This window comes from Megascapheus bottae, chromosome 1 (genome assembly GCF_031878675.1).
Source record: "Megascapheus bottae isolate mThoBot1 chromosome 1, mThoBot2.hap1, whole genome shotgun sequence".
In the NCBI taxonomy this organism is placed as follows: Eukaryota; Metazoa; Chordata; class Mammalia; order Rodentia; family Geomyidae; genus Megascapheus; species Megascapheus bottae.
The window spans coordinates 89,323,402-89,339,528 of NC_143509.1; the positions used below are offsets into that span (position 1 = coordinate 89,323,402).

The 16,127-nt window shown below is 34.9% G+C and overlaps 1 protein-coding gene across 1 annotated transcript in view; it reads right to left on the reverse strand.

Moving 5' to 3' along the window:
• The window catches only part of Tmprss15 (transmembrane serine protease 15), a 93,699-nt gene that overhangs the window by 63,443 nt on the left and 14,129 nt on the right, over nucleotides 1–16,127 (reverse strand). The window contains exons 6-8 of the mRNA XM_090333295.1: nucleotides 14,380–14,415; nucleotides 6,389–6,523; nucleotides 950–1,061 (exon numbers count right to left, since the gene is read on the reverse strand). Of these exons, the coding sequence (XP_090189421.1) occupies nucleotides 950–1,061; nucleotides 6,389–6,523; nucleotides 14,380–14,415 (283 nt within the window). The remainder of the gene's footprint in view (nucleotides 1–949; nucleotides 1,062–6,388; nucleotides 6,524–14,379; nucleotides 14,416–16,127) is intronic.

Sequence of the window (16,127 nt, forward strand, 5' to 3'; positions counted from 1 at the left end):
GTGACTCAGGAAAGGAATAAATCCCGAGGCACTTATGATAATGAGTTAACAGAAGACTATAATCTTGTGGTTTTAAAAATATTATTGTTATCATTGAGATATTATACAGAGGGAGTCACCATTTCAAAATTCAAGTAATAAGTACACTTCTCATAGGGACACTTTCACCCGTTCCTTTGCTTTACCCCAGTTTCCTTCTCCCATTCCTATCCACAAGTGGCATGGTTCTTTTTTCTTTTTCCACCTTATGATTTATCTTATTTTGTTACTGTATCTGACTATACAATATACCTAGTATATTGTATATATGTTAATTTGTTTATTTGAAATAGGGAAGGGAAAAACAAGATGACTGGAATGGGATTGAGGAGGGAATGTGGAAGAAAAAACATGGGAAGCAGTGTCAATGTTCAAGAAGTAAGGTGTCTGACGGATTTAACTGTAACCCTTCTAGACATCACCCTGACAATAAACTAAAAAAAGAAAACTATAAATTCACCACAAAGTACATTATTTGCTTTCAGAAAATGTTATAAAATTATTTACATAACTTAAAAGAATAACAAAAATAATAAATGGAAAAATAAAACTTGTTCCCCGCCTTGTAAGATGGTCTTATTTATTAGACAAAGTATTGCACATTATATATTAATGAATGATGAAGCTTGTGGCAGGGACAGAAGGGAGAAAATGGGAAGAACGACGGGTGGTATTGCATTGTTAAAAAAAAACACACTTAGGGAACTGCAATCCTTTATACTATGTAAAAATCACAATAAAATAGAATAATTTTTTTAAAGTCCAACATCTTGGAAAGTTTGTCCATTTGTTAATTTAGAGCTAATGAAAACAATAATTATTTTAAGAAACATACTATTCAAAGCAGTACACCGTTACATCAGGATAGATTTTAAGCCTGAAGCCTAGGGCATCAAAGTGGGCATCTTACCGTATAATCCACTGACAAATAATACTTGGTGATGTGGCCTGTGTTGGATAATGGAGAGCTTGGAAAGACCCGGAAGATCCAGTCAGCAAAAATCTGCCATCACAAGCAGTGACTGCAGAAAAATTCCAGTTAGAGTGAGACAGAAGTCATCTTGGGATTTAGAGATGTTAAGTGATTACCACAACGTCTCCCAGTTTGGAAGTAAGAATTCAGAACAACACATTCTTTCACACCATACCAGGCTGCATTTCCTATTAATGAGGTAGAGGTGTTAAGAAGAGATGACATTACTTGACATCACTCACTCTTTGAGCAGGCAAACAGAGTGTGGGAGAGTGTAAATGAACAAAGGAACAGGGAACTTTAAAATACTCCACCTGTTCTGTTCTTGAAAGCAGGACATAAGTCATATAGACATCCACAACAATAAGCAGGAAGCTAAAATTATATATATGTATGTATCATATAATAATATCATATAATATATAATATATATCTGTATGTATCATATAATAATATATCATATAATAATATATCATATAATAATATAATGTATATTATTGTTTCAACAAACAAGACAAAGCTAAGAATTTGGAAAATCTAATACAATACAGTATTTGTTAGGGGAAATTCAAATGGTTTAGTTCTTCAAAAATGAACTCACAGGAAATGGCTCTGTGGCTCAAGGGGTAAGATGCTAGCCTTGAACTGTAGAGCTCAGGGACAATGCCCAGGCCCAGAGTTCAAGTCCCACAACCAACTAAAAAAAAAGTGAACTCACAGTACAACCAAATGTATACCAGGAAACTGGAACTTGAAAATTGTGGAGCAAAATGAAAATAGAGACAAATGAAGAGAAGTGGAGCGAGTATAGTCATAATATTTCATGAATATCCCATGCAATTAAGAAAACTGAGGAGAGGATGTGGGTTGGGAGGGATAAAGGAAAATGATGAAATAGGTGACATCAATCAAGAAGAACTGTAGTGTATAAACTGATTTGTTGAATTGTGATTTATGTACAACTATTTTACTATACCGCTTCATATATACACAAATAACTACTGAAATATAAGTTAGAGAAAAATTTGCAAAATAATTTTTCAAAGCTGATGGATTTTTAAAATAATTTTCAAACCCGTTTACTATATATGACTTGGTAAAGGTATCAGCAACAGCTTTGAGGTACACAACAGTATTTTGAATACTCCAAAATGTGGTTTCTAAAAAGACATTCTGGAGCATTCTTCACTTGTCTGTGAGCCATTTGGAAAGAGGTCCTGTGAAGGATTTGGGCGACAAAGAAGATGGCAGAAAAGTTACAGCCCAATGTCCAGTCGTTGTCCACTATGATACAGGTGCTAAATGGAAAAGGTGATGGATATATATAAAAACATTACTGAGATTATCATGTCAGGCTGTCCTAAGGAATATGATCAGTTTGTCTGTCTAGTTCTCTATGAAGTAACAACATCTTCTTTGTAAATTCATAATCAAAGTCTGTTATAATTGTCCTCTGGTAATTTCCTGCAAGCAAACCAAGATAGAATATTGCCTTAGCAATATAAAAATAAAATTGTATCACTATTAATTACTTACAATGGAAATATACAGAATGTGAAAATATTATTTCGTGACAGAATGTTGTATTAATACCTTTCATATTACATTATTTAAATGTGGGCTATTTCTAGATATATCAACTTTACATATAATAATGAAATAAAAATAATAGGCTTTCAGGCTGAAAATATCTGACACAGAGATGGATTAAATATTTGTGGCTTATTGCTCTGTAGATTTTTCTACTACAAATAAGATCAGACTAGTAGACAAAGAAACCTGTCAATATCAACATTCCATAGGAGGATGTGAAATGTTTGCATATCCAATGGGTCTGAATTCTAAGCAGAAGTCACTCATTATTTACTGTGGGTTCAATCAGCCCACTGAATTCTCCAGATAGACAAATCAAAACTTCCCACCAGCAAGTCTGTTAGACACCTAACAGACCTGGGACATGCAAATGAAGAGGACACTTGTCAACTTAATGTTAGCCCTGCACCTTGGCCAAAAGGCTGTGAGTCAGCATGTTTTCTTCACATAGGTCAGCTAAAAAGTGAATTTTCTTGCTGATGTAATTCTAATCAGAAGAGAGAAACAATTTCAAGAAATCTTGTTTTAGCTATAGTCAGCTATATGTTACAGTAATCTAAATATCCAAACATTGAAAAATAGGAAGCTGTGAGAGGAAATCAACTTTAATGCACTCTATTAATAACACAACCGGAATTAGAGCTCACAGCTGGAGTAAAGTAAATAAATATGAGAGATCAAAGGCCAATTTCATATAGAGAAAATGTCTCTTCAATGTGCTGTGTGGATTGTTCTGTGAATATAGGTTGACAGGCAAAGTCTTGAGGTAGTAATTTTCTTACCAAAAATTTAGGTTTCAGGCTTTTAAGCTCTCTACTATTAATGACTAACATGAATATACTTACAATAAAAAGAACTTGTATTCTTATATGTTCACTGGATAATAATAATGTAATTAAATTTATCATTGTGTTTTCTCACAAAAGATTTAAATGTATTTCCCCCAAACATATACAATACTAACTTTAAAATAGAACATGAAAAAAATAAAAGAAGGAAAAGGAATAAAGAAAATGGAAAATTATGAGAAAGGGTATCAATGTTTGTGAAGTAATGCACTTTTCTATCTGGTGAATATAATGTAACCCTTCTATTAATTACAATAAAAAATATATGAAAAAAAGGAAAATGGAAAATGAGGAGGAAAAAAGGCCTAAGAGACCAAGTGACGTGCTTGGTGATGCTGAATTTTAAAGCTTAAATCCATTCTAACACTGATAAGTCATGCTGCAATTTGATATATGCATTTAAAATAGATTTACTAATTAATTCATCTGTAATACTGAAGCTTATCTCATGAGTTTATGTTGCTCAGAAAAATAATTCCTTTTCCTTCCTTCCTTCCTAGCTTCCTTCTTTCCTTTTTTCCTTCCTTTTTGTGGGCTATTCCTAAGGCTTGAACTCTGGGTCTGGTTAGTGTCCCTGAGCCTCATGGCTTAAGACTAGTTCTTTACCACATGAGCCACAGCTACACTAATAGTTTTTTGATAGTGTATTGGAAATAAGAGTCAGATTTTCTTGTCTGTATTCCTTTGATCTTAATCTCCTGAGTGGCTAGGATTACAGGAGTGAACCATCAAAGTCCAGCCAGTTCTTTATTTTGAAGTTTATTTGGGGATAAAACAATCACTCTTATACAACATTTATGGCTAATTTTTGATTTGTATTGATATATCTTTGTAAAATTTTAGAAATTCATTAGGATGCTGACTAAATAATAGCTGTGACAAATTTTCTGATTCTTCTAACATATATTTTCCCTGCCTTTCCAAATATCATATAGCCTTAGTGCTATGTTTCTTACTTGGCTACATATATTGTTATTTTTGAAAGCAAAATCATCATCATCTTTGTTACCTCATGATGGCACACTTGTATCATATTCTCTTTGGAAGGAGTTAAGAAAATGCTTGAAAAAACCATAACATAAAAGATCACTTTGTTCTTCCGTGAGTAACTTCGTTATATAAAATAGATTAAAAATATTCCATAGTCTGCACTTTCTTCCAATATATTCTGAGTGCACTTCAGAGTATGCAGTTAAACTTTGTAGGTTTGAATTATATCCAAGAACAATTGAATCAGGAGTGCTGAGTGGAGGTCTCTTTAGGATAGGATGCTTCTGTTGAGTTGCTACTGGGAAGCAGACCAACTGTCCATCATACAAAATTTGCACCAAGTGGAAAGACAGTGCTTTAAATGTTGGTCCTTATTGGGCTTTCATTTCCATTGAACTTCATGCAGAAAGCTATCAAATAATAGAAGGGGAAGTGCAGCAAACAGTAACTCTAGTACTTACCACATAGCAGGCATAGTTAATTTTTAAATGGGTTATAAACCACATCCCTCAAAATGTGCAACTCATTCTTTCTGTTTTTTGTTTTTTGTTTATTTTTTCCAAAATGAACTTTAGGCTACACTTACCCAAATGGTTCTCCCCATTACTTCTTAATCTGTATTTATAGTTTTGTGGTAATCATCTAAGCTAAGTTACACATGAAAATAAATTATACAGCTACTGATTTCAAGTAAATGTTTTTACGTGGATCCCAGTTACAAAATGAAGAAAAAAGAGAAACCATACTTAAATTATATAATCATGCTTGATGTACAGAATTAACTGTTTAGCTGTTTAATTAAGAAAATAATTGTAGCTTGAAATAAGCCCAGGCAGGAAGATAAGGGAAACTCTTACTTCTAATTAATCAGAGAAAAACCTGGAATGGGCACTGTGGCTCAAATAGTAGAGTGCTTGCTTTGAGCAAAACAGGACTCAGGGACAGTGTTCAAGTCCTGAGTTTAAGCCCCACGAGGACAAGCAAAACAAACAAAACAAAATAGGAACCAAAGCCACTTAAAATGAATACTAAAATATAAAAATATAAAAATGAAACACAGATTTGTGCTCCTGGGATATTTGTTATCAACCACAATCATTGGTATGAATCACAGAACCAGAACAGACAATTAATGGCAACAATCAAAACTGAGTGACTCTCATTATTTGCGGAGGGTGGGAGGGGACGGGGGAGAGAATATTGATTATTATGGAAGACTGTAAAAACATGAAAAAATCATTTGTAACAAGTGAGAATATTTAAGTAAGAATTCATTTTCATAAGAATTCAGAGCAGGGGCTGGGAGTTGGCCTAGTGGTAGAGTGCCTGCCTAGCATGCATGAAGACCTGGGTTCAATTCCTCGGTACCACATACATAGAAAAAAGCTGGAAGTGGTGCTGACGCTCAAGTGGTAGAGTTCTAGCCTTGAGAAAGTCCAAGGACAGTGCTCAGGCCCTGAGCTCAAGCCCAGGACTGGCACACACACAAAAAAAAGAATTCAGACCAAAGTAAAATAGAGCAGAGATGAAAAATAGTGATGAATTGAAAGCCCTGCAGATTAGAGAATGCTTTGTCATCAAATGAAATTCTTTAACAATTAGCATTAAAAAATAGTGATGAATTGAAAGCACTCCAGATCAGAGAATGCTTTGTCATCAAATGAAATTCTGTAACCATTAGCATTAAAAAAAACAGTGATGAATTGGAAGCATTGCAGATCAGAGAATGCTTTGTCATCAAATGAAATTCTGTAACAATTAGCATGCTCAATCCTATGTAATAAAGTTGAGATAAATAGTGTAACTACTGAGCATTAGTAGTAAATGATCCACATAGCTATGAGTAAGTCTCATTCTTCAGTGGTGTACGATAACTGAGATTTTGGGGCATCCATGCACGTGTTGAACCTTGAGGGGAGAGAGCAAGTTTGGGGGGTGACCTTACCACACAGATTGTTATCTTCATCAGAACCATCTGGACAATTTATTTGTCCATCACAGAATAAATCAAGGGCTACACATTTTAGAACATCAGCACCACAAGGCCTTGAACCAGCTGGGCACGTGATGGAGACATTTCCTTAAAAACAAAACAAAATTAAATAAACTGTTAGCTTCTTGCCTAGTAGACTTAATTTCCAAGCTGGTAATGTTTGAGTATTTGTCTTCCCTTGTTTGTATTTTAGGTCCTTACAAGAACATACTTTAATTTCCAAAACAAATATTTACTTCAGTTGATGAATCATTTCCAAGCATATATAGGATTTTAAATTTTGGAAAAAAGAGGATCTCTTCATAAACATTAATTGTGATTGTTTATCTTAGCTTTAATAAATTAGTACCAGAGGTTCCACATTGAGTTCCTACTGTTTGTAGCTCCTAGCATTGTGACATATGGGACGATCTATTAGCAATTACATCATATTTTCTATAGCATCTAGTATTCACTTTAGTCACAAATTATTATTTGAAAATAAAGTAACTTCAGTGGAGACATGTGTTGTGAAGAGTAAATTAGGCCAAGGAAAGCCATTTTAAAGTAAGATATAGGAGTTAAAATTTGAAGTGCATTTAAGTGCTTTGCTACACTGGGCAATGGAGAAATACAATGGCTATTTTGGTCCCTCATCTCTTTTGGTTCCTGACTTACAGGTTCTCAGAAAATTGCATGCAAATACTCCCTGCAGTGTTCTTTGTCATACTTTGGCCAGGATCAGATCAATTTCCAACTGTCTTATCTTTCTGGGTCCAGTTGTACATAGCAGAGATAGCAAAGCAAGAAGAACATTTTACTTCTGAAAATCCCTGTAGATACTTTGTTAGGCTGCAATTAGCATATATTTGTAGCTCAAGATGGTTTCATTGTAAAAAGTTCTATACCTATTTATGGGGCACTTTAAATGAATTCACCTCCTCTAACATATTCAGCTCAGACTATTGAAGAGCAATTAGAAATAAGACATGTTCTTATATGTTCACAAGATAAGACACTGTTTCTGTTTTGCAGAGCTTTTTGTTTGTGACTAGAATAACATAATGGATTAAAGGTTCTGAAATGTCCAACTCAATACCATTTTTTTTCTTAATTTTAAAGTCAGAACTATACTGCCATCTGCTGGGATATTTTAAAAATTGAAATATTCTGACATTTCTGCTTCCCAAAATTAATTCATAAAAGTAAAATATTTCCACCAATGGATCTACCAAGAATACAGCTGATTAAAAATATTTATTGCCCCGTGTATAGAAACTGCATTAGATGCTCATAAATGCTTCTTCAAATGACGAAGCAGAGGAATATTCAAGAAATACTGAACACTTAAAGACATAAAAATCAGAATAAGTCTCAAATAGCAGACTATAATTGTTTAGCTGAATAAAAATTAATGATGGACTTGCTGTTTAGTAAATCCAAATGTACAATACAATGGTTGATATGTATGAGGTGCTAATCACTCAGATGTAATCCAGAAAATCTATAATATTTGGTAGTATTTCATCAGTGCTTACTAAACAGATTAATAACAGCAATCTATTTGAGTGTCTTCATTTAACAGTAGCTAATAAAATTCTATGTATTCAGCACTCAAAAGACTAGGCCTTAGGACTTAACTAAGAAGACACGTAATTTGAGTGTTCAAATGCTTCTCGTGAGACCTTTGCTTCCTCATGCTTTAGCTCTTTCTCCCTTGTCTAATAAAGCCAAAGTCACATTAAGGGAAAAACTATATGAGTCTTTTGGTCTCACTAAGAGTAATCTATTCTCTTCACAAATATTTATGGTGCATTTATTTGTATTGTGCAATTTTAAGAGATGGAGATAAAAAGATGTGTAAAATACTATGATTATGGAGTTACCTATTTTTTTTAAGAAATTAAGTGCCATGGGAATATCCCAAGTTAGATAATGAGTTGCCATCTGATGTAGGGAATAAAATAATACTCCTAAAACAGTTCTTCTTCCAGTTAGATTTTGAAGGGATCCCGTGAGTGCCACATGAAGGGAAGTATATGAAGTGTTTGTGATGGTGTGACAGGAACTCATCAATGCAGGAAACATACACAAGTCGGGTAGGTCTTCATGGCAGAATGATTGTGGAAGTCATCGTTGAGTAGACTTGGGTTCTAGTTTGGGGAGGACTCTCCACCTTTGTTAAGTGTTAGAAATAATGTTTCTATAGGCAGTGGCATTGAAAATATTTCCTGTATTTATGTGATAAGACAGTTTATGTCTTATAAGAGCAATTTCTGGGCTCCTGTGGAGAATCATGTGACCAGTTCAGAATAGATCAGTTGAGAAGCTAGTTCACCTGCCCGACTGGAAGCTAGAGCCTGTTGATTTTCTCACTGATGGGCTAGAGAATCACTGGTCATAAAGAATTGAAGGGCTTCCGTGATCCAATGTAGTCCTGACCAAGATCAGAGAAGGCAGAAAAATGGAGTAGGATAGATGAAGACTTGAACTGCTACTGCTGGTGTTCAGTCTCAAGTGCGGGTATAGACTAAAGGGGCTAAAGTGATCTCTATCAGTGACCTGCTGATTTCCCTGAATAGCCAGAATGACATGAACGGACCAAAGTTCCCAGCCACAAAACGGGATTCCTACACAGAAAAAAGTTTTGAGAAATTATAATGTTTAGCCCAACAAATGTACCGAGAGAGAGTAATATCTGGGTTAGTTTATTCGGGACTTATTGATTTGTGTGACTATTAAATACTGTGAATTTTATTTAGCTCAAAAGCAAGATTTTTACATGTTTTAAAAAATATCTAGTTGGTACTTTTTTCAAGATAATTGATTTTTAAAAGTTTATTATGGGGATAACGGCTAGAGGAGTTAGTTACATTTTGTCAGGTGGTTTACTTCTCACACGTTGATACCCCTTCTCATTGATTTGTCCCCATTCCCCTCCCCTCACCCTTCCCAATAATCGAATAATTGATTTTCTTAGCCTACTATGAAAGAACACCAGAAAATCAGTATTATCTGGATAAAAGGACATAACTACCTGTTTATATTTTATCAGTTTGTCAGCAAACACAAATGTGATTACTTCAGAGTGATGCAAAGCCAAGCCAATTTTCGAGGGATGTGGGATGACAAACTTCCTGGAAATTTTTTGTACTAAACCTGTGCCAGGCTTTATGGACGATAAGAAATCTAACATCCAGCGTTTTCTATCCCATCACTGACAAGAAAGGTTATACATAAGAGAACACATTCAAACGGGTAGTTTAGAAACCTCTTCTTTCCCCTCTTCAGAAGTGGGGATGGCAGCACTTGGTGATGAAAGCTGTTTGGGAACAGTAACCTCAAGATTCTAGAAGCTTCCTTGTATTGGAAGTAGACCCTGCATACATGAATATCTGCCTCAGAGACCAATTTCATTTCACTACACTGTCCTGGAAAATTGATAGCACCTTCTAGAAATTCTCATTTATTTTGATAGAACAAATGAAGTCTTATTAGCAAGACAATTACATTTCCATCCACAAGAAATTACAGTGGCAAGTTTCTTTAGCAGTCTTGGTAGCACATCAGTAGGAGTGTCTTAAATTGGAAGAGAATGCTTAGTAATATATAAACATTGTTTCCTCAAATGCCCAGCCACAATACATTTGTTAAGAGATAAAGTCCCTGAGTATCAGTACTGGTAAAATTAAACTGAGGGTTGTAATTCTTCCTTCGGTTTCTTTGGTGTAACAATATGTTCTTCAAAAGCAGCCAATTACTCCTCCTTCCATCTCCAAACTCTTCCACATAGTGGAATTGTAGCAAGATTGCATTTTGTATGAAATGGAGAAAACCTATGACAGGGAAACTTCTGTGTTTTCTGCAATCATTGCTTGCACAGTCAGCAACAAAGGGCTAGAGCAAGCTACAGTCTAGAAACCCTACAAGCATATGAGCAATTGCCCAGAACGGCTCCTCCTGGCACCCAGCAGCAGCCAAGAAATCAATCTGTATAATGCGCCCTTAGCTCCTACCTCTCTCCTCCGGCATTGCAAGTGGGTTAGTAAAACTTTACAATAATTGGCAACAAAGGCAGCTGAACAACAGAACACAATCCTCATGGACTTTGTATCTATTATCACATAAAAATACTCTTTGGCAGAATTTATAATAGTACTGATGTCAGGTATATGATGCATGCATTTGTTGATTTTTCTCAAACTCTATCTTCCAGGCATATAAAAATGAGTATAAACTTAACATCCCTGAAAGGCATATTCATAATAAATTACTGCTTGGAAACTGCAGTTTTCAAGTTTAATTGCCTTGTTCCCCTCTATAAATCTATAGTATCTTACTGCATAAAAGGGATAAATGAGAGAAATGTGATTCAGGACTCATGTAGAACGTGGATTTAGCTAAAACAGGAATATGATATCTTTCACGATCTTACCTTGAACATTCTTTGAGAATCAATTATTGTTAATTCGGTATATTCTCCAATAATGGGAAATGCTGAAAAACTAATATTTTTAGTTTAATTGATTTGATTTAAATAAGCATTACTAAATACAATTATCTTGTCTTAGGCTCAGTTGCTGAAATATCTTTAAGCAGCATGTTATTATTTTTATTGTTGTTACTTTTATGATATGATTCCTATTATTTGTTAGACATTAGTAGTGGGAAGGAGAAGTGATAAAAGGTCATGTTATCATACATACATTCTCTTGTGTGTTGATCAGAATCTGGAGAAGGATATGTAGGTTCAATGAGCTTTAAGACTCTCTATGGATATATTTCAACACAAGTCAGGCAGGCTTCTTTCTACCCTGTAGACTTTGGCAGGCCTTAGAATTATGAGAGGTTGCTCCCTAAAGGATTTTAATCAATGATTCATATAACCGCTTTGAATCTCAAACACCACTCCATCCTATTTTACACAGTAATTATTAATTCTTTCAAAGAGGGGGGCATGTAGGATTACACAAATGCTCTTCCCATAACAAGATAACACATGCTGCAAACATTAAAAATATAAAAATAGGATTGCAGTAGTAGCCCTGTAAACATGATCTCATTTTCTAGGTTTTCAGAAACCTTGGTAATTATGTCCTGAACATATGAAATGAAAAACGCCAGAAAAATATTTTCTACATTTTAAATTGTACACCAAGGTAGGTAGTATGTTGCCATGTTGTCCTCAACCACTTTGCCTAAGGGGAACCATTCCTCTCTGTGTGTCCTTGTAGTCACTGCCCAGTGTCTAGTCACTTGGGAATGGACTCTATTACTAAACTGTTTCAGTGTTACTGTGGTTGTGTCCAGGAAACTTCCATTTTGTTGTTGGCCCTAAGAACTGAACCTACAATCTAATATGTAGTGGGTGGGCACCATTCTACTTAAAACATGGTCCCTTACCAAACAACTCTTCAATATTGGTCTTCAAACAAAGAGGAATGATACTAGCACCTTGAATATGCCAAAGAGAGACCGTAAAGTGCTTTCAAAACTATAAAAGAAGGCATAAGTGTATCATAGGTTTGTAATAAGATATATTTATATATGTGTTTTCTCATTCACAATAGATTTTTACCTTGATAAGCCCATCATTATTTACAAATCCTGTAAGTCAAAAATGTACTCAGTATATCCAATATACCAATATAATAGTTTAACTTTACCAACCTTAACTATGCTCAGAATTTTTACGTAAGACTAGAGTTGGGAGAAATCATCCAACATAAACCCTATTTTATAATAATGTATTGGACACCTTTAAATTAAATATTGTATTGAAAGTTAAAAAACCCTAATAGTTATATAGGTATATTTTCATACCATCATAAAGTAAAAAAGTTTGTACTACCAATCATTTCAGGACTTCCCATTGAGGTCTGTACCCCATTAACTTGGAGACCACTGTAATTGTTGGAAGTTATTGAAGATTTAAACAATGCTGCCTGAGTTTGATTAAAGGGTTTGGGAAGACACCTAGCTACTCAGGAGGCCAAGATCTGAGGGTTGCAGTTCAAAGCCAGCCCAGACTGAAAGTCCGTGAGACTCTTATGTCCAATTAACCACCAAAAAACCCCCCAGAAATGGCACTGTGGCTCAAGCACTAGAACACTAGCCTTGAGCTGAAGAGCTCAGGGACAGCACCCTGAATTCAACCCCCTCCATAACCCCATTCTCCCTCTCCCACAAAAAAAAGTACTAAATGGGTGCTGACACAAGTAAACATCTAGTTACAGAAGTGTTGACTGAATGAATCCAGCCCTAGTTTGGCACTGGTTTTGTCAACAGTAGCTCCTTAGTAAGAGAGAATAATATTATCTAATTTATATATGACAGAATAACAGAAAGAATAAACTATTTTATATCTGATGATGTTGAATCATTGTTAGAAAACATTGTGATGCCATTAATGACATTTTGAAAATTGAATATAACCATGATTCTAAAACTCAGAGATCTACAATGAGGTAATATAACCCAGGTATTAACCCATAACATAATTTTACTATTAGTAACACCATAGGCAGTAAATATGAGCCTTGAAGTCCCAGTTTCATTATCTATAGAATATTGATAGTGTTAAAGTTCTGTGCTATTAGATGATTTTTAAGGAGCGTAAAATAAAACATGAATGAAGGCTCTAAAAAGATGTAGGAATAAGATTATTGAAATTTAGCTGGAGTTACTAGCTGGATGGCTGTCAGCTTAACTGTGAAGATAGCAAAATGAAACTCACTGAAAGCTGTTGAATAATACAATGAAATTCGTTCAATTCGGTTGAATATTACAGGGAGCAAAGGTTCAGGAAAGTGAGGGGAAAATAATGGAGGGGGCTCAATCATCATCTGTTTTCCTGTGTGAAATCCCATATCAAGGTGACATTTGAACCTAACACTCACAAAAAATAAATAAATGGAAGGAATGTAAAACAAGTTCTGTCTGTGCTTTGGTAGTAGAGGGAGGAGGGAGGAAGAAGAAAGTTGAAGGAGAGGAAATATGTGTAAAAATATACCTTTGGCCTTGAGATCCATTAATTTGGTCTCATCCTATATGGCCTTATGTTTCCAGGGTTTGAGCTATTGTAATCCTCTACTAGGAGAGTCCTAGGTTTGTACTAATTATTACAAATGAGGGAAACCATTGAGCCTATGTTCCTTTGGGTTTGGCTTACTTCACTTAATATGATTTTTTCTAAGTCTTTCCATTTCCTTAAAAATGGGGAGATGTCATTCTTCCTGATGGCAGCAGGAAGAATTCTGTTGTGTATAAATACCACATCTTCGTGATCCAATCATCTACTGAGGGGCATCTGGGTTGGTTTCATATCTTTGTTATGGTAAATAGTGCTATAATAAACATCATTGTGCCATGGCTTTAGTATGTCCTTATTTCTGGACGACTAGGTAAATGCCAAGTAATGGAATTGCTAGGTCACAATGGAAATCAAAGCTTAATTATGACTGACTGTTGTTCTTAATGTACTACGTTCTTCTTCTTTTCTCTTGTGTTGCCCTTTGGTTAATCTCAAATTACCTGGGATATTATATATATATATATATATATATATATGTTTATTTGAAATAGGAGGGGGGAAAGATTAGGGGAGGGGGTAGGGGGAGGGAAATGAGAACACAAACATGAGAAGGGGTATCAATGTGTAAGAAATAATGCACCTTCTATCTGGTGAATATAACTGTAATCCCTCTATACATTAAAATAAAATTTAGAAAATACCTTTGGTACCTGCGCAAAAATAGAATAATAAAGCTTGTTGAGATTGTTTCGTGAAAGGGCCAAGGAAGGGAAGGAAAGTGGAAGAGAAGGAAGAATATTTCTAATTCTAAGTACAAGGAATGCAAATATAGATAAGTCAAAATGAAACCCTCTGGGACAACTGACACTACAAATGTGTAATAAAGTAAAACCTACAGAAACAAAATAGATAGGATAAGATTAAGACTTACCTGGAGTGGCAGGAGGATGGTTGGTCAATGGGCTGTCTGTGAAAATGAATAAAATTAAAGCAATTATTTCACAGTTTAAAGATTTTTATTGGAAAACTACTACTACTTTCTATTTAGTATTTTACCTTTTAATTGTTTCTCTCTCTTTCTTTCTCTCTCTCTTTTTTTGGCCTGTCCTGGTGCTTGAACTCAAGGCCTGGTCTTGAGCTGTCTCATGAGCAGTGCTCTACCACTTGAGCCACAGCATCATTTCCAGCTTTTTCTGTATGTGGTACTGAGAATCAAACCCAGGACTTCATGCATTCTAGGAAAACACTCTATCACTAGGCCACATCCCCAGCCCCATAGTTAGGTATTTTTAAGATATTGTGAACTATTGTGATGTTTGTGGGTGTGTATGTGGTTTTTTTTAACGCAGATTATTTGTATCTGGATTCAAAAGAGAAGACTTCTGTTTGCTTCTAATGCTTTTTTTTTTTTACAGTTTTTTTATTTTCAGTTAATAAATAATTGTGAGCATTTGTGTGTTTTGATGCATGCTTATTCATTGGAATATTTAAGTCAAATCAGTTTGTTTGTTTGTTTTTGTGGGTCATGAGGCTTGAATTCTGGTCCTGGGCACTGTCACTGAGCTCTTCAGCCCTACCCCTTGAGCTATAGCCCCATTTCCCATATTCTAGAGTACTGGCACATAGGAGTCTCACATTCTTTAGTGCCCGGGCTGGCTTTGAACAGTGATCCTCAGATCTCAGCCTCCTGAATATCTAGGATTACAGATAAGAGCTACCATGCGTGTCAAGTTCATATATTTATTTTCCATTGACTTTATTTAGAGTCAAGTCAGAGATCCTAATATTTTACCTCAACTTTTATTTTCTAAATAGAGAAGATACCATACCTGACGATTAAGTTAATCTTCAGATTCACTAATTTTATAATGGCTTTGAATTTAAAGTTTCTAGCTTAAGCAAAAGCATTTTAAATAGAAATATGTGGTATGCATACCATGGCCACTATCAGAAGGAACTACATTTTATTCATGAAAATAACACTTCATAGTTTGGAATCTTAAATGTATCATGTATTCTTCCTCCTCTTCTTTCTCCTATCCCTTCTTCTTTTTATTACTGGTCCTGGTCTTCCACTCAGGGTCTTGAGCTGTGCCTGAGCTTTTCTGCTCAACGCTAGCACTCTACCACTTGAGCTACAGCTCCACTTCCATGATTAGGTGGTTAATTGGAGATTACAGTTTCATGAACTTTTCTGATGGATTTTGCTTCAAACTGTGACTCTCATATCTCAACCTCCTGAGTAGGTAGGATTACAGGCATGAGCCACCAACCCATAGCATCCTTTATATTTTTTAAGTAGGTAAAAATGCCACATTCACAAATATTGAATTATGAATTGTTCACAGAATATATTACCTATACTAGGTGGGTATTTCTTAAAAATAGCTTTCCCAATCATTGTGAAAATGGCCACAATCATTAATCCCAAAAGTATTATCTTTGTTATTTCATAACCATTTACATTTTAAAGTAATTCTACATAAGGTTAACATTCAGAGTGATAACAGAAATATTTAGAAAACTATAATTTTAGAGGGATAATAAAACATAATAATTAATGTTTGTGGTTGACAGAAATAGGGTTGGTATTTGTGCTTTTAATATTATAGAAAAATTTACATGTAAGGTGACTATGGTAACTTCTAAAACTACTGGATAATTTTTGAGGGAGAACCC